At 41.8% G+C, this 21,802-nt stretch overlaps 2 protein-coding genes and 1 long non-coding RNA gene across 7 annotated transcripts in view; 1 reads left to right on the forward strand and 2 right to left on the reverse strand.

Moving 5' to 3' along the window:
* Nucleotides 1-10,550, reverse strand: part of CARS1 (cysteinyl-tRNA synthetase 1) — a 33,763-nt gene extending 23,213 nt beyond the window's left edge. The window contains exons 1-6 of one of the 2 annotated variants that reach the window (XM_040067379.2): nucleotides 10,440-10,550; nucleotides 5,362-5,607; nucleotides 2,356-2,447; nucleotides 1,447-1,535; nucleotides 1,051-1,147; nucleotides 491-589 (exon numbers count right to left, since the gene is read on the reverse strand). In XM_040067379.2, coding sequence (XP_039923313.1) covers nucleotides 491-589; nucleotides 1,051-1,147; nucleotides 1,447-1,535; nucleotides 2,356-2,447; nucleotides 5,362-5,607; nucleotides 10,440-10,467 — 651 coding nt within the window. In that variant the 5' untranslated portion in view covers nucleotides 10,468-10,550. The remainder of the gene's footprint in view (nucleotides 1-490; nucleotides 590-1,050; nucleotides 1,148-1,446; nucleotides 1,536-2,355; nucleotides 2,448-5,361; nucleotides 5,608-10,439) is intronic. The other variant, XM_040067380.1, reaches the window with a different exon arrangement.
* A 187-nt stretch (nucleotides 10,551-10,737) lies between these two features.
* On the forward strand, nucleotides 10,738-20,203 carry LOC120754739 (uncharacterized). Its single transcript, XR_005701540.2, has 3 exons — nucleotides 10,738-10,972; nucleotides 12,935-13,092; nucleotides 20,053-20,203. It is a non-coding gene; the product is annotated as an uncharacterized LOC120754739 (long non-coding RNA).
* Nucleotides 11,299-20,455, reverse strand: LOC120754737 (tumor necrosis factor receptor superfamily member 26-like). 4 transcript variants are annotated; one of them, XM_040068665.2, is made up of 11 exons: nucleotides 20,392-20,455; nucleotides 19,078-19,168; nucleotides 18,192-18,323; nucleotides 17,935-18,046; nucleotides 17,257-17,324; nucleotides 16,572-16,670; nucleotides 15,547-15,581; nucleotides 15,387-15,446; nucleotides 12,272-12,317; nucleotides 11,577-11,617; nucleotides 11,325-11,473 (listed from the first exon to the last, which is right to left on the reverse strand). In XM_040068665.2, the coding sequence occupies exons 1-11, from the start codon at nucleotides 20,446-20,448 to the stop codon at nucleotides 11,462-11,464; spliced, it is 753 nt and encodes a 250-aa protein (XP_039924599.1). In that variant the 5' UTR covers nucleotides 20,449-20,455; the 3' UTR covers nucleotides 11,325-11,461. The 4 variants fall into 4 exon arrangements, with proteins under 4 accessions (XP_039924600.1, XP_039924599.1, XP_039924598.1 ...); XM_040068666.2 differs by lacking the exon at nucleotides 11,577-11,617 and having other exon boundaries at nucleotides 11,299-11,473; XM_040068664.2 differs by lacking the exons at nucleotides 11,325-11,473; nucleotides 11,577-11,617; nucleotides 12,272-12,317 and adding an exon at nucleotides 13,924-14,417.
* Between the last annotated feature and the right edge of the window lie 1,347 nt (nucleotides 20,456-21,802).

Raw genomic sequence — 21,802 nt, forward strand, 5'->3', positions numbered from 1 at the left:
GAATGATAATTTGTGATGTGTAGTTCTAAAAATTGCCAGAGAATCACCTTCCGTCATCTTCAGTCCTGAATACACAATTTATTAAATCCTTAAAGCTGTCAAGCCTTTTCTTTCCAAGGTCACCAATGGTACAAAAGGGAAACCTCCCAAGCTTTAAAAGGTTACGGACAGACCACCATATATCTCCTTTAAATGATTATTTTAAAAGCTTGAATTCTAACACACAAACATCCAAATGCTGTTTGAGCAATACATGCACTCACAAATAAGTGCTAAGATCACAGAAATCAGGGATGCCTTTTAAAGAATTTGTCAATTCTAAAACAATCAAACTGATGTGCAGTTCAAGTAACACTTCTAACGTGTGCAGTACCAGAAGTAAAAGAAGCAGAAAGTTTAAGGAGGTAGCAAAGTCTGAAGCATTCTTTAGATGCTTTCCTACATTACTGAGTCAGAACCTAAAGCACAAGCAAGAGATTACTTCACCCACCGCTGAGGCAGTTCTAACATCTTCAAGTAGCTGATCTGGTGTTGATTTGTTCTCTCTATATTGTTCAAAAAGGTAATTTTGTCTTGCTCTCTTGATGATCTACAAATCAGAAACATGGAAATATTTCTGTGAAGTGACACATAGTTATACAAAGTGCAGAAAATCTATTCTGTACCAAAGGCATTTCCCTATACATTTAACAAGCTACAGGAATTATGTGCAATAATACAAATCAAACACACCATACACAGTTAATGAAGTACCTCAGCAGAGTCAATTAATTACCTCAACAGGCAAATAAAGTGAATTATTTCTTTAAAATACTTAGTCTTCGTTATTTGTGACAACATTCATTATTATACAACAGTATAGGGTTTGCTACCACAGGAGTGCTACAAAACTGAGAAAATCAATGTCTTTGTGCATAAAATGTATGTCTCAGTCAATAAGTGTAAGATTTATCTTGGCTTATCACGTGGCAATTACATGTGACTCTCTGACTTCCAGTCTAAAAGTTGAGCATTTTAGATTGCAATTAAAAAAAAAAAAAACAAACTTACCTTATCATCAATATCTGTAATATTCATACAATAGAAAACGTCGTATTTAAAATAATCCCTCAAGACTCTTCTCAGGATATCAAATGAGATGTAGGACCTAAACCAAAAAAGATACAGGGGTGTTTTTAGTAAACACCTGTATCTATCCTGTGCACAAACCATTTTAACCTCAATCAATAACTGTGCAGCAGTTTTACTTTGCCCCCATCTATTTCTAAGTTTTTAACCCCACAAATGATAAAATATTACAACATGCTTTTAATCTTAAATTGCAAGCATTGAGTCAAAAGAGACCATTTTCTAGTAATACACTCCTGTAAATAATATCTTCTTCTAATAATCTTTTGCTTCCACTAGGCACTGTTATCACTTATATCATAGTAAGGAATGCAGTACCTGGCATGTCCCATGTGAGAAGCATCATAAACTGTAGGACCACAGCAATACCACAAGACTTTTTTTCCATTCTGAGGCTGAAATACTTCCTTAATTGAAAGGGAAGATACAATGGTCAGAAGAAATTGAAGACATGACCTCAGGCCAGTAACAACCCATTTGGAGATTAGAACGTGAAAACATGGATTATTAATACAAAAAAACAATAGTTACTCCATTCCCAACTTTACCTTAAGTAAATATCATCACTAGCTTTATCATGTAAGAAAGGTAATGGGGTGTGGCTGCTTATGTTCTATGCATTCTCATCAATCAAGATATCAGGTTACAACAATCTGGACTAAGCAGAGCACTATTCAAACTATAAAAGTTTTCTTTTGCATTGAAAAAGGTAACACCCTATAATCAGTTCACAGATACTTGAACACTACAGCCCATTTAAAATTAATATTCTTCATATTTTCTCTTTCCCAAAGGACTTTCAAAAAAGACCACAAGAAATTTCACACTTTTTATATTACAACTGTATAATCAGTGCACCTTTTTTGACACAGACACACCTGAATAAAGAAACTGCAATTTTAGTCTGCTCACACTGCCTATGCTTACATGTATTACAGCTGAATGCCTGGCTATTATGCATGAGAACTTGAAACTGGGAACTGAATATTATGCAATATGCACAGAGACACATATTTGTAGTGTGTATATATATTAGTGCATATAGTATTACACTTGCCCAGCAAATGCAATTGACTGGCAGAGTTCCTGGCCCGTGCTTATTAACATCCCACAAAATATAACCCAGAGACCTGCCTATTGACAGGGAAAAAACTTCAGAAGCAAGGATTTGATGACTGCTCTATTTGTGTTTCTAAGGAAATCTCCACTTTCCTTTCATTTACTCACCTTACTTCGAGTCAGGCTGTTATAGAGGCACAGCCTGGAATGTTTTGTTCCTTCAGGGGGAGACCAGGGGGGCTGCACACGTTTGCCTTTACCTAGGAGAAAAGGTAGTTTAAAGAAAACTGAAAAGACACTTTCCACAAACAGATGTGCAATATAACATTTCCTCCTTATCACATCATTATTTCAGAAGAAAAAAACCCCCACATCTAAACGGAGAAAGCAACTTCAATCCTAGTAACGCAGCTACTTCTGTTAGAGCCTTCTACAAAGCCACCAAAACCAAAGTAAATTGTTTCAATCTAGTTTATTTTCTGCTCTCTACCTTGCCATTCCTATTAGCTTTTGATCCAAGTAGCAGTGAGGAAGAGGGTACAAATGTAAGAGCATGAGATTCAGGAAAACTATTACTATGAGTTTTGAAATACAGTGAATCATTAATGAAGTGTTATGTCAGTCCTGGGCTATCTGCAACACCATTGATTCTACTGTCATGGCACATCACAGATCTCACAATTTGCAAAATATCTCCAGAGTCCAGAGGCAGTCTCTAGAGCCAATATTGACAGAGCTTGTGCACTCAGGGTGAGAGGGAGAGCTGACAGAAAGGCTTAGAAAGAACCACAGCATTTTATCATGCATTGTTGTTACGCACACAAGATGTTTCTGAACACACTCATTTACCACAAATATGTTCCAGTTCAACAAGAGGCTACATTTTGCCATTAAAGTGAGTAGATAAAACCCAGGGTAATATTACTGACAATATTCTTGCATTTATTTTCTCCTAAATTTGTAAGAAGCAACATAGCTGTTAAACTCATAAGGTTTTTTCAGACAGAAGTATGGGCATGTGATTTGTCAAAGAGCTGCTGTTTGCTGTGTACTGGGCTGCTTACAGCTGTAATGACGTTAAACCAATTATCACATTAACTAGGAATGAAAACAGACCAAGAAATTCAAAAATACAACAAGTGTGCCAGCTTAATACACACAATACTATCCCTAGGAATTCTCATGGTATGCATTTTAACTGCAATTAAAATATTATACAAACTATTTGTTTTGACAACAAAATTCCTTTCCTATCCTGTGTCTCAGGGTGCTCTTCATTAATTCTGTTTCCCTCAGTATCTTCATATGCATATTTTGGCTGAAAACCTTCAAGTAATGTAAACAAACATGGTATAAAACATGTCGGTTTACATTACTGGAAAACATTTCTTCATCTCGGTTTTTTGAGTAACTGCCAAAATAAGAAAAAATATATTAAGTGTAGTACTCTGCCTCACAAAGGGACTTAATTTAATTTCCATGCTATGAATCCATGGAAATATGTGTCCATTCTAAACATTTCCTTGCATGAGGTACTCCTGAACAGAACACCTGAAGTTCAAGAGCAGTCGCTCCATAACACAGGCCAAGGTATGGATTTGTTTACTCTTTGATTTACAAAGATTACTCTGGCATGTTTAACTGTGGCCAACACTTCCCTCGGGGAAAGAAGCCTTGTGTGGGTTAGTCTAATAAAAGATGAATCTGTAAATCTTTCTTCAGTTACAACCACATGAACACAAGGAAAAACCCAGATGCTGCACCTCATATTTCTCAGCTTGCGAGTTAGGTGTCATATGTTATCCACTATACAGATGCCAAGGGCAAAGTAAAAGGCTGGTAAAATATTGGTTACTCTGCTCAAATACACCTCTGCCAGCCTACAGCCTTTCCCCTGGTTGAACTGAAGTCCATTTGCTATAATCCAGCATGGACTTTTCCGGTACACAAAAAAAAAAAACCAAAAAACAAAAAACAAAAAAACCAACAACTATGAAGTATTCAAGGTCTAATAAGTACGGCAAATTTGTGTGTTACTTTCATGGTGAACGCTGCAGGACACCATTGCAGGACTCCTGAAACACATACTTCAATCATGAAGGTATATTCCTTCAGAAGGAGAGATTTAACATTAAAGATTTCATGGTCAGGAAAATGGAACCTTTTTCTCTTACTGCTCCACCCTGATCCATGGAAGTCTATAGACAATCTGCAGTTAGTGAATAAATCTGCTATCAGAGCCAGGGGTGCAGCTGAGATCCCTTCTCTGCTGGAAGGAAATAACCAGCATCTTATCAAACATTTGCAGGCACACACAACACACAGAGAATTTACTCACAGCAGTCTGACTTTAACTGCTGGTCTGTTAGGAATTGAAAACACAAATGGTGAGAGGTGAGAAAATGGCATTGGAGTAATAGTAGTTAATGACCATCAGCAAGAATGACAGGCATGCATTCATTTCTAGGTATCGCTGGCATTATACAACAGCTCTGCGTTGTTATTTTTCATTATTTCATGACTCCCTGAGCAAGGATATCACTATAAAGCATTTAAATTAGACTAGCTCATTGGGAAACAACTCAGGAGAGTGATGCAGCTCTCAGAAATGCCTGCCCATGCTTACACTGTGACCTAGATGAACTAGTTAATACTTCCTCAAACCATCAGCATGCCTAAATTACCAGGGTTAAAAAAGAGCCCCAGACATTCTTTGTGAAGTTCAATGTTAATAACAATCATAAGAGGAAGTATTCCGTTTATTTTATTGTGGATTTTTGTATTATATGACAACTATTTGGTTAACCTTGCAAGGAAAAAAGCAGACTGGGCAAATCCTGGTATTACCAGGAAAAAGCCCAAACCCACACATTCTTTTACAAACCAGAAGATAGCCAGCTTTTTAAAAAAAATATACATAATTGAATTCTGTACACTGAAAAATTTTAACATGAAAAAAATTGATAAAAGCTTTTACATCTAAGTAGGTCAGGATCTATCAATTACACAGTAACTGTATTCAAGAATAATGTTATGACTTTGAATACAAATTGATACTGTAAATTTTAAGGCGTACAAGAGAGTATGAAAGGGAACTTCTTGGAATTCTCAACAATGACAACCAATACAACGTCAGCTAATCTATAACCTGCCCACCAGTTTCATATTACTCACTTGTTTGAAGTTTACAAGGCTCATTTTTCTCACTGCTGCCATCATAGATTGCTTCTATGTGTCTGTACCACCGGACAACATGGATATACTGGTCCACAGGTGGCCCCGAAAACTTTCTGAACACCTCCACATCTGCATGTGAAAATGTGTACCCCTGGATATAACTACGAGTGCTCAGGTACTCGTTCAGAGCCTTCACCCTGGCTTCCTCTTCACTAATGCTCAGAATAAAACTGTAGCTGGAAGCTGAAAAGAGAGGCACAGGACATTTGGTCAGCATTAAAAGAAGGAGATCCCATGACCAAAATATATCCTTATAATATACATCTCCCCCTGTCAATTAGCTCTGGCACCTGCTAAGAAATTTGAGAAAATAAGATTTAATACAAGCTACCAAATAACTCCTGTATTTCCTGTTAACGGGATTATGTTCATGCTGCCATAAGTTTTTGAAGACATCTTTCAAAGAGCAGTAAGGACAAAAACACAGGTCTTTTTCATGAGGAATATAATCTACCGAAATTGGAGAAACTGAGCAAACCTAATCCATCACTCTTTTCCATGCTGCTAAAACACTCATCCTGCCAATATTTAAATATGATTCATTTTATACATTGTGGAAAGGCTGTGAATATGCCTACTGAACTTGTAGTTACATCTTTGCAGGGGTGTTGCCTGCACACAGGCTCCCAACATGATGCTCAGTTCCTCCTACTTGGTCTAGAAACTCAAAACTTCAGCTGCTGTTGTATATTCCCACACTTCTCCCATGCCCCCTTCTCTCCTCACGCACATGAATAATATTTAAAATGGGTAAAATCTACACAAACTAACAGAAAGGATATCAGATCATGCCCCTCTCTCATAATATTTTTAATTCCATGATTTCTTTGGTATATAGACAAAGCAGGTTCAGTTATGTCTCATCTTGACAAACAGGAACACAGAGGAAAGCACTGTGAGTTGGTGGGGATGCTCACTGGAAGAGCAAGTTCTGTGCAAGCCAGTGGGTACAAAGCACTCAGGTTATGGCACTGGGCTAGCACTGCCATTAGGCAAACCCAGCATTCACATTGTCCTACAATGATTCAATGTTTGTAGCTCCGTTCGTGTTCAAAGTACTGTACAAACATGGAGGCAATATTCTGTCTGGTATTCAGCCAGCAGGGTAATTTAAGCCAAAGTCACATGCAGTAAAGTGGGAGAGGCAGTAGGGAGCATCTGTTCCTGCTCCCAAACCCCAACACAGACCACAGCCAGAAGTGTCACTTCTCACACTGGCACAAATATCTCCTGCACGAGGAGTTCCCAAAGCATGGAGGTGCTCACAGAACACAACTCTTGGAAAGGCAGGAATGAAAGGAGATGGGAAAGTGATGGCTAGGAGAGATGTCAGGGATGGCGCAATTCAAGTTTTTCTAAATATAATCAGTTAAAACTTTATGAACCATTTTCTATATAGAAATCAATTATTAAAATATCCAGCAGCAACTCAGGATGACAGGGAAGTGGCAGCTAGATGTCAAGCATGTTTGTATTCAACTCTTTGGGGTATACATGAGATATAGTGATGCATCGGGAGAACTAATAAAAAAGGTCAATGATTTAACAAAAAAAATTAAAAATCAAAAATTACAAAAGATATTTAAAATCTGTGAACAAAAGAAGACAGCTCTATAAAAAGTATAAATCCTTGTCAAGGCCTTTCCATGTAATTGCTCAGTACAAATAAGGAATACCAAGGAAATAATGGTTCATAATTCAACCTTACAGGCTGGCTTACCCAGCTGAATGGGATTCAGCTTCAGCTCACACAGTTTATTTTACTATAATCTTTTCATGTTCCTAAATAATTACTGATGTTTATCAGCACAGAATTTCACATGTGTATACACATGAAACAGTCTGAAACAGTTATGTTCATTAACAGTGGAAACCTAAGACATAAGTCTTCCTTGAACATGAATTTTGTATACACGAAACATATAAAGGAGAAGGCAAAAAAAAAGGTATTACAAGAATGATCTGGGCAGAAATGAAACTATCTCAAAGAAAATATCTTTTCCCAAGGAAAAACAACATTCAATTTGCAAAGTGTTATTATGGTTATTATGACCATTATTCACACATCAGGCTGCTAATGGGAAGCAAGTGAGTGTATCTGAAACAATATAAATGTTTTCCAACCACATCTGTAAACCAATCTAAAAGGAAAGTTGCCCAAACTTACACACAAATACGACAGCAGTCATACAAGCTAATTTTGGCAAGGAGAGGTGGCAAACACTGCCTGTGAATGTTGGTACCAGTCGAACACTGATAAGCTTAACAACCAAAATTTTTGAGCAATCTTGGCACAGACATTAATACTCGAAATTATAATGATTTTTGGCAGGCTCACTGTCCCATTCCCAGTGTCCCAGATCAGTTTCACAGGCTGTGCTGAGCAAATGACTATGATGACACTGACTTGGAAGGCAGTGTACAGTGGATCACTTTTTTCAAGCAAAAGGAATCAGTGACAGCTATCTACGTAAAAGTCTATTCCAGTTTAATTGATATCACGACTTCAAGAAGAATAGTAAATCTACAGAATCTGGTTTTCTGTGATTTCTATTCTACATCCTCAGTTGCCCCTGTCTTGCAATTCCTTCAATTTATTAAACACTCCCACTGAAATATTTCCCGGTGCCTCCTAAGTGCTGCATCCTATTTTCCCATACACTTCAGTATCCTCATCCTCCTGCACAGCCCCAGCCCATCTTTGCTAAGTCTGCCAATGGTTTGCACGAGGCAGCTTCCCACTTTCAAATTAATTGATTAACTAATACCAATCAATGGATTCAAAAAGTATTGAGGGGGAAGGACCGATGGATATATGTACATCTGACCTGTTTTCCTTTTTGCTTCAGGAAAACGGGCTAAGGAATTGCCCCTCTCTCTAACTGCAACTTTTTTTCCATCCCCAAACCAGAAAAACTACAGTTGTTACTACTCAATTGCATCAGGAAGTGTCTCCTTGACAGCAGAAACATGAGAGTACTACAGAGCTGTTGCATAACATTGAATTTTAACTCATGTGAAAAGAATGATCCATAGATACCATATCACACAAGAGGAAACAAGCATTGAGCGTGAGTATTGGAGAGGTAGCAAAATAACCTTCAAAAATCAGAAGAATTAATGTTAACAATGTAACACTAAAAAGTTGTTTCAAAAAAAATTCCACGGCAGACATCAATTAATACAGTTCTCACACAATAACCGCCAGTGTACAATCTCTTTGGATGATATAATTGTCACACATTCTTCTTTCCATGCATGGAGTGCTTCAGAGGTTATTAAAGGACACTGGGAATTTGTCTGAGATTGCAGCAGCTCACAGACTCAAAAGCACAGGTCAGCTTCTACATTTTATTTGCACGTAAAATAACTTTTGAAATTTAATCAAGACACATAACTCCCACAATATCAAATTTCATTGAAACTTCTATTAAATTGAAAATTAAAACCTCTGCTTCTTGAAGGTGTGGACAGCAAAGTAAATACAGGAAAGCCATAAAATAGGCAGTAAGCTAGCTAGCTTAAACAAAACCAAGGAGTTACTTTGCTTCGGGGAAAAATTATGTTTCCTGGGCTTCCCTGAACCTGCTAACCTTGTCAGTCATAATTAGATGAGAATGTAAATGTTCTGCAAATTCTGCAGAGGCATTCTCCAAAAAGAAATCTTACCCATTTCTGAACATTTTGAAATGCAATTTCTCATCGAACTTGGCTTTCACAAATTGAAGACAACCCACAAAAGACAAATGTAACATTAACAAGGCTCCAAACGGGCCATTTATCATCCAGGCTGCCCACTCTGCTACCTTCGAAAGGAATTCCAACCATCTGCTCAGCCAAGGTGATGAGTTCTCCTTTTCCATTAACATTTCACAAGAACCAAACCAATGCAGTGATTCCAGCTATTGCCAGACACCGCATAAAGACAGAAAAACAAACGACTTATCAAGACTCACAATAAAGAGCAAAAGGCTTTTAGATGAGCAGGGATTTTTAAGACTGGAGTATCCCACACTAAGGAAGAGCTTGTCAATCCTAGTCTTTTGAGCCCTGGAAGTTTCACTTCCACTTTTCCCGAACTGAAACTAAATGTAACAATTGTAGTTTCAGTAAAAAAAAACATACCCTAACAAATAGTAACTAAAGAGTCTCTCAAAGTGCACCTGAACTGAGCCTGTCTTGGGTTTCCCCCCACCGAGATAATGAAAAGGCTTCTGAAAAAGCCAATCCCTTGACAAGAAATGTTTCGCTTTAGTGAGACTATTAGACGTGATGAATGAAGAGCAAAGTAACTTTCGGTAACAGAAAAAGGGGCAAAAATATTTGTATTTACAGATCCTTAACTGGAATGTCAGAAATTTCCAACCCTTTACATACCATAATGGTATTTCATACTTGCGTGACTGGTATTCCAAGTTTCCATTTGCTACAGTAGTGGCAAAAATTATAGTACTACCCTAGCCCTCCTTCCATGTGGAAGCGAACAGCACAACCCATCATTAAAACACGACCATAAAAAATGTCCGTAAAAGTCCAAAAGTTCAGGCGTGAGTTCAGGGGAGAACACTGACGGCTTGGGAAAGCCAGTAGGGGAGACACAGAGACAGGTGAAAAAAGCGCGGACGACGCGCTGAGCAGCGCACGGACCGAGCTCACCCAGCATCTCCCGGTACCCAGCGAGCTGGGGGACAGCTGTTCCCAGACGTGGGTAACGAGGAGCTCCGAATTTTCCCCATAAATCGCTGAACGCCAGCATTAACCTCACCCCCGCGGCGAGGCACAACGCGAGCCGCACCCCGCGGGACGCGCACCCGGCGCGGGGCTCCGCGACACCGGGGCCCCCCCGGGCGCGCCCCGCGCCAGCGGAGCCCAGGGGACGCGCAGAGGAGGCGGCCCCGCCGCCACCGCCGTGACAGCGGCGGGGCCGCGACCCCGGCCCCCGCCGAGCCGTGACAACCCCGGCCGCGCCTCGGCCCGGCCTCGCCGGGGGCCCGCGGCGCCGCTCGCCCACCCACCGTGCTCGACGCTGGCGGCTGCTGCCATCCCGGTGCTGCGACTGCTGCCACCGCCGGCCCTCGCTCCCGAGCTGATGCAACAGCGCGTCCGGAAGCCTCGCCCCGCCCGCCTACGCTACTTCCGACGGTCGCGTCACCCGGGCAACGGGCAGCGCGGCACGGTCCGGCCTGGCCCGGCACAGCGCGGCACGGCCCAGCTGGGAAATGACCGCCCAGGGCACCGCGGCCACCCCGTGATCCAACAGCGCCGTGCCAACCAAGCCCCGGCTCCGAGTGTCGCCGCCCGCCTTTCCCTAAAGAGCTCCGAGGACGGAGACGCCGTCGCCGGAACAAAGTCCCGGAGTCAGTTTCCGTCTCGGTCAGGATTTTATTGTTGTGCTTCGAACATTACGGTGCTGAGCGGTCCGATACAAAACAAAATCGTTTTGGAAGTTAAAGCATCACAGTACTCCCTCAGAAACAGCAGCAGACCCCGCCGCCCAGGTTGGGGGCATTGCCGCGCGCTAAGGGATGCCCGAGCTCCTGACTCCCACGTGAGTGTCCAGCACCTGAGTTTAATGTTTTACAACACAAAGGTAGGAAGGGCACGTAAACATGAAAACAAAGATGTCGCATCTCTTCTGGCTCTCTGCATGAGGTGAGGAGGATATCAACTCCATTTCTACTAGCAGTTTCTGACACCCTCATTTAAAGGACAAAGACACACATACATATACAGGAACATTTTTGCAGTTCCTCATGAACATTAATGTTCAGCTTCTACCTTATTTATAATGTTATTACTTTTTAAAGTGCTTGATGTGGCATCTTAAGCCTTGGCACCTATATGCCTTAATGCATCCACTAATTTAATGATACATTGTTTCTTTCCCAGTCTGTTTCTCCAGATGAGAAGCATCTGATGCGATTGCTCTTCTCTATTGTTAGGAAATTTAGAAATAATTTCATCAATATATTTTTCCTGTAGAACAGTTTTCATAAGCTGCTCCCACTGTTGAGGTGGTACTTCCTTTATAAAGACATCAAAGGTCTCTCTGCAAGAAGAAACACACAACATACATCAGCTTGGATTTTAGAAGACAGGGGTTTTTTTCCATGGCTCACGTACATACTTTCCCCTTAATTTTCAGTCAATACCTGCACAGACCAAACAGCAGCAGCAAGGCAGGGTTTGGTACCTAAGAAGCAGCAAGACAAACAAGTTTTCTACTAAGTGGTATTGAAAGTAGCTAAAGGTATTGGTGCATGCCTCAGAAGTGGTCTCCTAAGGCAGGACACCATCCAGCAAGGGTGGTTTTGAAGAAGGCTTCGTTGGCTGCTACTGGGGAGGAAGTTTTAACCATTTCACTATGCTGCTGGCGTAGGTTTGCCACACCGAGACCACCATGAGCAAAACCCATGGCTTGGCCATCCAGCACAACAATTTGCTGGGTACAGGTGGATGTATGGAGGTTTGATGTGCTCTTCCAGGTGAGGGGACATTTGACAGAGAGATCTCTCACACTGACCTACACCTCACTCAGTAAAGCAGAGTACACTGACACAATGCAGACTTGTTTTAAAACATTTTTCAAAAATTTGTACCATTCTTATTCTTAAAATCATGACTGTGCTATACTCCCATGCAGGAAAGTCATGCTCCAAAGTAGAACAGTGCACCACAGGGATTATAAATACAGCAATAATCCTGCTTCAGCATATTTTCCAATAAACTGGAAGCCTTATAGCTATAAGCAATATTCATTAGCCTCCTTATACTACTCCTTAGATAGACTAACATTAACAGGAAAAAAAGCCAAATTCTGAGTACTGCCAATTTATGGAATACTTACCACATTCAGGGAGATCTTTAACAATAATCTGACTTGTTTCTTGTACCTGTAATACAAAGTTGGACCATTGCTCCAACAAATCAGGGTGCTTCACTCACTATTATTTTTTATCTACTTGACAGCTTGCTTTTACAGCACACGCAGCAAAAAAGGGGGCAGATTTCAGAGCTGACCTGAAAGTACCAGTGTAAAGAAAATTGCATGGTGAAACAAACTTGCTACTGGCTCCAAGGCAACATTTGCTACTATCCCAAAAGAGTAACTTTTGTCAGGGAAATGAAAGAAGCAGAATAAATTAAATGAGGGATTGAAGTTTTTCCCCCCTCCAGCCTATCACTTCCCATACTTCCTAATATGTCTTTAAGGCAAACTTTATTGTTTTGCCTGAAAGCTCTAGGAATAGTTAAAAGCTCAACTAAAGGGATACCTATATTAGAGAAAATACAATTATAATTTCCCACACATACCCTTTTCTTACAATTTGCTGGAGTTCCACTTGGAAAATTAGATAGGGCATTCTGCTGAAAAGCAGAATTCTGGACAGGTTTTGCTGCCAATGAGGATTTAGCAGTCCTCAACCACACTGTTATACAGCATTTCCAGCTCCTGCACAGGACAGTGCCCTGCTCAGAAACCACACTGTTTTCTGCTATTTTCTTCTAGGGAAAGAAAAGACAATACTTGAAGTAACCAGATGTCAGAGAAATAAAAGGAAAGCTGATAATTTGGCAAAGTTACAGCCTCCACAGAATTAGAATTCAAATGGTTTCAGAGCCTGACTTTCCACCTCTGTGGTTGTTCTGTACCCACTGGACTGCAAGGTAAGTCTCACAAGTTACCTGCACAACCACCACAGGAAACTTTTCCTAATGTTCTTACTGATGGGGATTGCTGCTTCATCATCTCTGAGTACAGAAGGTAGGTATCCCTCCTAACAGAGGAGGGAATTAAATTGCCTTGCTGCATCTGAGCTGACTAAAGAGCACCAGGGGCCCCAAGCCCATGGCTGTGTCAAGGCTGATGCTCAGAAGTGTTACCAAGTAGCCTGTCAGCTCCATGGATCTGCACTAACTTGGGCGACCTCTAGCTGGAATGGCTTTCCCTGGCAGATTCACAAACTATAATCAGTTGAAAGAAGCCTGTGAGCACCCATGTTCCTTACATAGCTTTTGTGAGGGGATAAGGAAGGAAGCCAGCAAGAAAGGCTCCCTTCATTTTTAGCCTTATCAATTCATTAAACAAGCATAGCCAGGTAGTACAGCACCAGTGCAGCATGAACAGTACAAGCACAAAGCAGAGTAGCATGCCCAGCATGACAGGTAGTGCTAAAGCTAGCAAGTTTTAGGAATATTTTTTCTACATGTGGAAATGAGGATGAGGAGTTCATGTTCTGCCCCTGAGACTTGTGTTTATTAAGGTACAGGCCCTTTGTAAGCATAAGGCAGCATGCTTTCTGCTTGCACAGAGACAGTGACACACAGGTGACACCACCACATGAACAATATGCATAAGCAGGGACATGAGGGACAACCCTCCCCTATATGTCACAGAGATAGTTTTACATCATTCTCACTGAAAGCACTTTCTGTTTAAGGGTATAAGCCCATTAAAGAAGTTGATCTTGTTTATACAGGCTAATTCTTAAACAGGAAAACAAGTGACTGGAAGAGCACAGCATGGCTGACATTTTGTTTCAAAATCCAGCACCACCTATTCAATATCAGCAGTTGTTAGGGGGCATTAGAGCAGCATGAATTCACTGGTTCTTTGGAAGGGAAGGTGTGTAGGTGTCAAAGTACTCAGTCTCAGAACTGCATCAGTGTAACTCTCCTTAGCAAATAACCTCTTGCAGCAGCATGAGCACTCCAAGTGCAGACCTTGCATCTGCCTATGACAGCTCTAACATGAGAGAAGTGGCGCCGTGCAGCAATTTGTAGCTGCATCATTCTACAATCATTTTATTCAAATTAAAGAGATGTTATATTCGCCTATTCCTATGCTACAGCATTTTGACCAGGTTTTTTGTCACACTTCTTCATCAGCTTCTACAAATAGATGAAGTGCTGCAAATCTGGCCAGGATGTGAGGGGAGACACAATCCAACAAAAAATTCAGGGTGTTTGACATATTTGAGCCACTTATGGACCTTAAAAAGAAAAAGAGCAGAGTTTAGGGTGAGCCTTTGAACATCTCTTTCAATTGTTTCTTCAGTTTTCAAGTATTTTTGACATAATTAAAATGCATTTAATTACTCAAAATGTCTTATTAGTAACATTAAACAAAACTGCATACACTGGGTGGGTAATGCATTGATAAGTTCCAGGGAGAAAAAAGTGCTGTGAGACCAGTCAGGATATTTTTACACAACAAAGGTTAGTCTTGATGAGGAAAATTAAGACTGAGCTCATTTTTGCCTTGTGGTGCTGGTAGGGATGTAGTTTCTAACCAGAGAAGCTCAAGCCAGCTTGTATTTACTTTGCCCAGTTTTGTATTTATCTTGCAGAATGCTAGACTAGCAATAGGTTTTTTCAGACTCAAGCAGTAAGGTTCTCAAATAGTGTTTGAATATAGGATGCCGAGGTATACCCAGCTTCAAGTTGGAACACATGCCAGCAGCCAGCCTCAGCTGGATAAGTCCTTTTTAGGAATGTACTCGGGAACTGGCATGCTCCAAGCCCTGAGCAGACCACCCCCTCCTCTTCTGGGACTGCTTAGGACCAAGAATTCAGCCTGTCAGGTCCTGGTCTGTAGCTTGTGGCATGACCCCAAAGGCAGGAAGACTCAATCACTTGACTGGATCAGGAGTGGTTAAGTCTTATGAACAAATAATTGTAGTCACAATGCAGTGAGATCCCAGACACCACAATGCAGGTAAACAATAGCTGCCATCAGTTGGGGAACACATGTGTGAAGCAGCAAAAAAAAATTAATTGTATCAAGGTATCACTTGGAGACAGTCTGAAGTGATAACTTGCAGCTAGTCCAAGTTTTTTCCCTGCTTCCAAAGCATCCTGGTCACAGGCTCTGAAAGTAGTTTACAAGTATTGACAAGGCCAACTGCAGCAGACACATGCAGCTATTGAATGCATCAGGCACTTGCTAATTAATATCTGACCTTGTACGAATCACAGCTTCTTGCATCACATCTGACACAGGAACACATCTGACCAGGGATCTACAATGAGACAAACATTGAGGGCTATCTATGTATCAGGTGCAACCAGGCTCTGAACAATTAAGACTGAGATGAAACACTTGATCCATCACATACTTACCCAACCTCCCTCTGCATCTTTATCAGTTGAGGAAGCTGAAAAACAAAATAAGTGCCTAAGAAACTTACAGGAACGGCAGCAACTTAAAAACATGGCTGAATTCACACAAGACCTACATGCAATAGAAACTTGTGTAACAGTAAAAGCTTTTAAAAGCCAATTAGTTTCTTTGGCCTGATATACATTTCACCACAGTACTACCCTTAGCTTCCACCAACAGCACAAACCCTGTGCCTTAATACAGAGAAGAGTCCTGCTTAACAAAATGCAGACCACAAGATGCAGTTTGGCTTTTAAGCTACTCTTGCAGCCTCCTCTACTCCAGTTTTTGTTTCCTAGCATTTTTGTAGGCTATTGCAATACAGAAGAAAAGGCAGAAACTGTCTTTACTGCAATACAATCAGTAAGATGTGATTTCAACAAACTTAGCAATTAAAATTCAGAATAATTCTCAGTATTATTTTAACCACACGAGTAGCAAAAATACTTTAATTTGCAATAGTAGAAATAGAAGTTTCCAAGTAAAACAGCTGAGTTTCTACTAAAAAATAAATTCACACAGGACTTAACAACCTAACAGTCACATTAGGAGGTTCAAATTACTAAAAGGTACCGATTTGTAGGAGAAAGATCTCCGCAGCCAAACATAGTGAAAGTAATTAGTGATCTAATTAGCTGCTACTTTTTGCCCCATGCAAACAGTATGCCCTGAACCCACACACAGGTTTTTCCCCTTTGCCAATTAGAGGCAATTAGATTAGAGAAGTCCTTTTTAAGGACCTTATGATAATCTTGCTTTGAAGCAGAGGCATATGTCAGCAAGATAAGAAAGCTCGTAGTTAAGTATTATGCATTTTATTTACCAAACAAAGCTACTCTTCATTTTACAGGACTTGCTAATTTCAATCACGTGCTAAATGAGCTAGAGCTTAAATTAGATCCCCTGTAAGAACCAGGGATAGCCATAGTGCATATTTTGCCTAACTCTGGAAAGCAAATTTCACAGATAATAATCAAGCAGTTACCTTTATTACTCTTCAGCTTTTTAACAATAACAATTAGCAAACCCAAACCAAACAACACCACCACAATCAGTGGAATAACCCAAACAAGGGCTTCCCTCCCTGCAAAGAAAAAAAAATTAGTACTGAAACAGACCCCCAAAAATACATTCCTTGCTGTCCTAGAGTAAAACCTAAGCCCAGAGCTAATACAACAACCCAGGAGAAGGCACTGGGACTCTGAGCTGCCCTGAACATGTGAGTACTTGTTTGCAGTGCACATCGCCCCAAAGGCAGCAGGGAATTCTGCAGAGAGCTGCAATACAACTTCTACAAGGTTTTCTGGAGAGACACTTAAGGGGAAACAAGTATGAAAAAGATGATAGCAGACATTGGGTGCTGCAGCAAGGACAGTTTGTGTTCCTGGCAGAAGAGAAAGCTACTCCAGGCACAGTAAACATCTTTGCACTATCCATAACTTCCAGCTGCAACACCCTTGCAAATTTAAGAGCCCTAGCAACACACATAGCTTTTCACCACGTGAAACCCAAGGTTGACAAGTTGTCTTTAGCAAGTAACTCCCAAACTAAAATGCAGCTGCTGTGAAATGTCACAATAGTTGAAACCACTTTTACAGACTGCTCTGGTGTTATTAGCCTGAAGCCAACAGACCCAACAAACAAAGCTGAGTGAGATTTGTGTACTAGACCTTGATTGGGTAAGCCCGGGTCTGTAGCATCAGTGGAATTCGGTGCGATTTCTTTCCCATCTGGATGCCTGAAGTGGATGGTAACATAAGGTGTATCAACATTTCCAGAGCAACACCTAGCTTTGTCCAGACCTGATTCTCTTTCAGACAGAGCTTAGAAACATGAATGGAATATGCATAAACTTTGATAGAAGTGCACCTCTAAACAATCTAAGACTGTAAGATAAAATTCATTTATCTGCTATCTCTGTTATCTTCTAAGTGGAGGGGAAAATGGAAAACAAAACCCCAAAAAACCCAACGCAAACAAACAAAACCGCACAGAGAACAGGCATTATTCATGCACAGTTTCCTTCAATAGGTAGTTCTACATCCTAAAATTTTGTGCTGGCTGCTAGAAAGTTCATTCTAGTGTGTTTCTGGGGAAATACCAACCTGAAGACATGAAAAAATTCAAGTTTACAGCCTTAAGCAGCAAGCACAGTGATACTCAAGTCCATGTCTTTCTAGGTCTCAACATCACAGGTTTTGAGACCTAAAATTTAAATGCATGAATAATGCCATTTAGGAGCAGGGCAATTATTCACAGCCTGACAACACCTGTTAACTATTGGCACAGACTGGGCCACATCTCTAACACTCCCTAGAAGGAAAACAGGGACTTATTCTCAAACTTACATTTGACTATTTCTCTGACACATCTCACAGCCCTCATCAGCACAGGAATACCCATGTTTGCACTGGCATTCTGCATCCTGTGTCAGAGTACAGGGTCTCAGAGTTATCTGACCTAAAAATAAAATATAAGTTAGGAAGCACAAACATTATACTCAGGCCATAAAGGCAATTTACTTTTAACTGCAATATGCTCAATAAAAAGCAGGTTTTCCACATTAAAAAGGGAAAAATGGTTAAGATTTCATCAGGTTATGTACCCTCTTTGCACTGTTTGCAAGGCAAGCATTCCTCCAAGCCATTCGCATGGGCAGTAAAGTCTTTTCCTTCCATGCAAGGGTCACATTTTCCTCTCAAATGCGAAACACTGCAGTGATCAGCAACAAAAGTACCTGTGGAAGAAGACAACTGGCAGCAGCCATCCCAGGGGAATCTTTTGACAGACAAAGGGCTAAACTAGGATATTAGAACATAAAATTCTGGGGGGAGTTCAACCCTTCCTTGCAAATCAATTGCAGGCCACACGAACTGAGTGGCACAGGAGCACCCAGAGGCACATCCACCATTTGTTGCTTAGACAGGGAAAGGTGCAAAACAAGGGATCCCAGCCAAGGCAGGCATCTGCTGGGACAAGGATGAGTCACTGCAGCTGCTCAGGCAGGGACACATGTGGATGGTACCATTGCTGAAGAAATGGGGGAAGCCTAGGGAGAAGTCCTTTCAATAAACTTTTTTCTCCTTTGTATCAACCTAAATGCACCAGTAAGCTTCTGATACTAATGAGAGGCTTCTAGGTGCAAAGCTTGTTAACTCTGCACACATTGAACAAGGAGGGGTGAGCAAAACCATACTGAAGTTTTGCCTACAGACACAGGAATATCAGAATTCCCCATGGCCCGTTCTTGCTGTTAAAGTGCTAAATCGCTTGTCTTCAAAAACTTTATCCTCAACCACAAGCAGAAGCTCCCTGGCTTGATGTCAAAGCACCACTTCCAGTCATCACCTGTAGCATTAAGGGGCTCTCACTTGACAAGGGAACCCAGCCTTTACAGCACCAAGACAACATCACAGCTCCAACCAGGCTTACACTTTCACGGGATGCAATGTAAGAAACAATAGCTGTCAGCTGTAACTGCTCAGTCTTACCCGCTTCACAAAATACACAGCAGAGACCTTCATGAGAGTATTCTCTCTCCCCACACTTCGCTTGGGCTCCAGGTATCATCAGTAGCACAACCTGCAGTGGAGGCAAACAGGGCTCTTGAGTGATTCATCCTCCCAGGAGAGGATAACTATCTTGGGGAGATTAACTTGTAAGGACATGGAAACATATTCAGAAGTTTATGGGAAGCCACAGAGGAAACCCAAACTAATTTCTGCTAAGTGCTGCTCACATCAGTAATTGCCATCACAAAGCTGGGGTTAAAGCAGCACCATGCAGTTAGTGGCTGATGGGTTTTAGGCAACTATTGCTACACATTCCTGCCTCCATACAAACTTCTGTTTTCTCCTCACTAGCTCACTGCAGTTGAACTGCAGACACCAAAGTTTCTGCGGTGTGCAAGTGATTAGTTTCTCCCTTCCTCCGCCTTCTTAATTCATCAGAATCGGTGCTCTTGCTCCTGCAAAATTGAGGAAACGCCCCACACTCCTCCAATATGACTCACTGTCTCTAATCTTAGGCAGAGGACAAGCCGAGTCATTAACATTTTTTTTTAAAGAGGAAGAACCGTGCAGGCTCCTCACTCCTCGCCAGGGTTCCTGCAGAGCCTCCCAGCGCTTTCCAGGGAGGCGAGCGCAGGCTCGGTCCAGGACACCTGAGTCACATTCCTTGCAAGACGCACACGAGCCATGTATCTAGAACAAATGCAGGAAGAGGGGAAGGGACGGCCGCCGAGCTCCCTGGCACTGACTGCCACTAGCGGGCAAATTCCTAGCAAAGCCAAGCCTAGCAAAGCAAAACCAAGAGGGTCCCGCTCTTTAAACTCTCGCCCCGGTAGACTAGAAGTCTTCCCCATAACCGTGGGAAGGTGAGAAAACTTCCACTTTCACAGTTAAATAGCCTGAGCACTGTTAAAAAAACCCCACTCTTGACTTGTAACTTTTTTTCCCCCGCCCTAGGAGGAAAGGCGGCTGCAAGTGCGGTGGGAAGGAATGCGGTGATGTACTACAGGTTACCATCCCTAAGGGCGCTGGGCTCACGGCAGTAGCGCAGCCGCAAGTGTCCCGAGACATCAAACACGAAGAAAAAGCTCGGCAAAGTTACTAAAGTCTCTCGACGAAGAAAAAGATAGACAAACCCACAAGGCTCCCTCACGCTAGACCTGGAGGAAGATTTATTTCCCCCCTCAACAGGCAGAATTCGGGTTCTGGCTGCGGGCAGGCGGGGGCGAGCCCGTACCGGCAGGCAGCGGCCCCAGCCAGAGGCTCCCACAGGTCAGAGTCCCACGCGGCACTCACCAGCAGCAGCCCCACGACTCGCCCGGCTCCCATCGTGACACCCATCGCTCTGACCATTTGCCCGGGAGTCGCCGATTTATTCCCGAGTGGGGGGGGTGGGCGGGACGGCGTGAAAGGAGAAGGCGGGGCGGGCAAAAAATCGCCTGATTTGTTTCTTCATCTATCCTCACCTGCTGGGAGAATGTCCACCCTGATCACAAAAAGCAGAGGGAAAGGCTGTAAGGAGAATTTTCCCAGTGTGCAAACGGAGTGCCTGGAACTGTGTTTTCTAAAGCCCTAAACGAGTTCTTACGTTTCTCCTCAGCAGTTACTCCTCCCAGAGAAATAGCGTTTCTGGCCACGATTTTCCTCAAGAAAACTTTTCATTTCCCATGTACATGTAACTGGCATGTAGGAACATTCACCTCCAGATGTTGAAACTCGATTAAAATTAATGGCACAATGATTCATAGGCTGTTCCTTTTTGGATTACTTTTTAATCCTCTGTGGCAGCAGCCCTAAATGTTGGAAACTCTTCCTCTTTGTGTAGGTTGATAGTTTCTTTCACTGAACCACTGCTCCTGTGGTAGCAGCGTTTATTTTACTCAACTGCAGTCACAATTCCTAGTGAAATCTTTGTGGGTGCATAGTTTGGTAAAATGGAAATAATCCACACGATTTCCAGCACTCATATTGACACCTACTGAGGTCTTTCAGCTCAGCACTGTTTCTCTTTGGTTCAGGAGGGATTGGGTTTTGGTTTTTTGGGGGGGTTTTGTTTGTTTGTTTGTTTGGTTTTTGTTTGTTTGTTTTGTTTTTGTTTTTTAATTTTTTTTTCTTCTGTTTGGTAACTATTTCCCAAAGCCAGGATACAGCTGTACCCAAGGGATGTAAACAGCCCTACAGAAGTAGAGAGGCTCCTATCCATAACTAAACACATGGTCCAAAGCAGGATGAGTGTGATGAGGAAGACTTTGCTGACAGGCCAGAGATGTGCTGACTTGCTGAAGTGTTCAAAGGAGATTAGTGGATGTGTTTTCACAGTTTTACATCTAAACACTTGGATGTATCCAAACAGGAGCAAACACTTTGAGGCTGCATGCAGAACTTGACATAGCCCAGCAGGCAGAGGCAACCCCCTCTCACTGAGTTTTACTCCACATGTGACACGGGCCAGACTTGCCCAGTAGGAGTGACAAGGATGACGTCCTTCAAAAAGGCACCCAATCTGAATCAATAATGTGGATATTCTTCAAGGATGTTTCCTCAAGATGAAGAATACTTTGGTTTTCTGGAGACTTTTGCTAATAAAAAAGCCACTTTCACCCTTAACTATTTGTGATTAGTTTCTTGAATGTCACCTTCCAGATGCTGGCTCTTACCCTGCCTGTTCGTATCAGAGAGCTGCATTTCTCTCTGTGGAACAATCTAT

The sequence above is a fragment of the Hirundo rustica genome, chromosome 6, assembly GCF_015227805.2.
Source record: "Hirundo rustica isolate bHirRus1 chromosome 6, bHirRus1.pri.v3, whole genome shotgun sequence".
In the NCBI taxonomy this organism is placed as follows: Eukaryota; Metazoa; Chordata; class Aves; order Passeriformes; family Hirundinidae; genus Hirundo; species Hirundo rustica.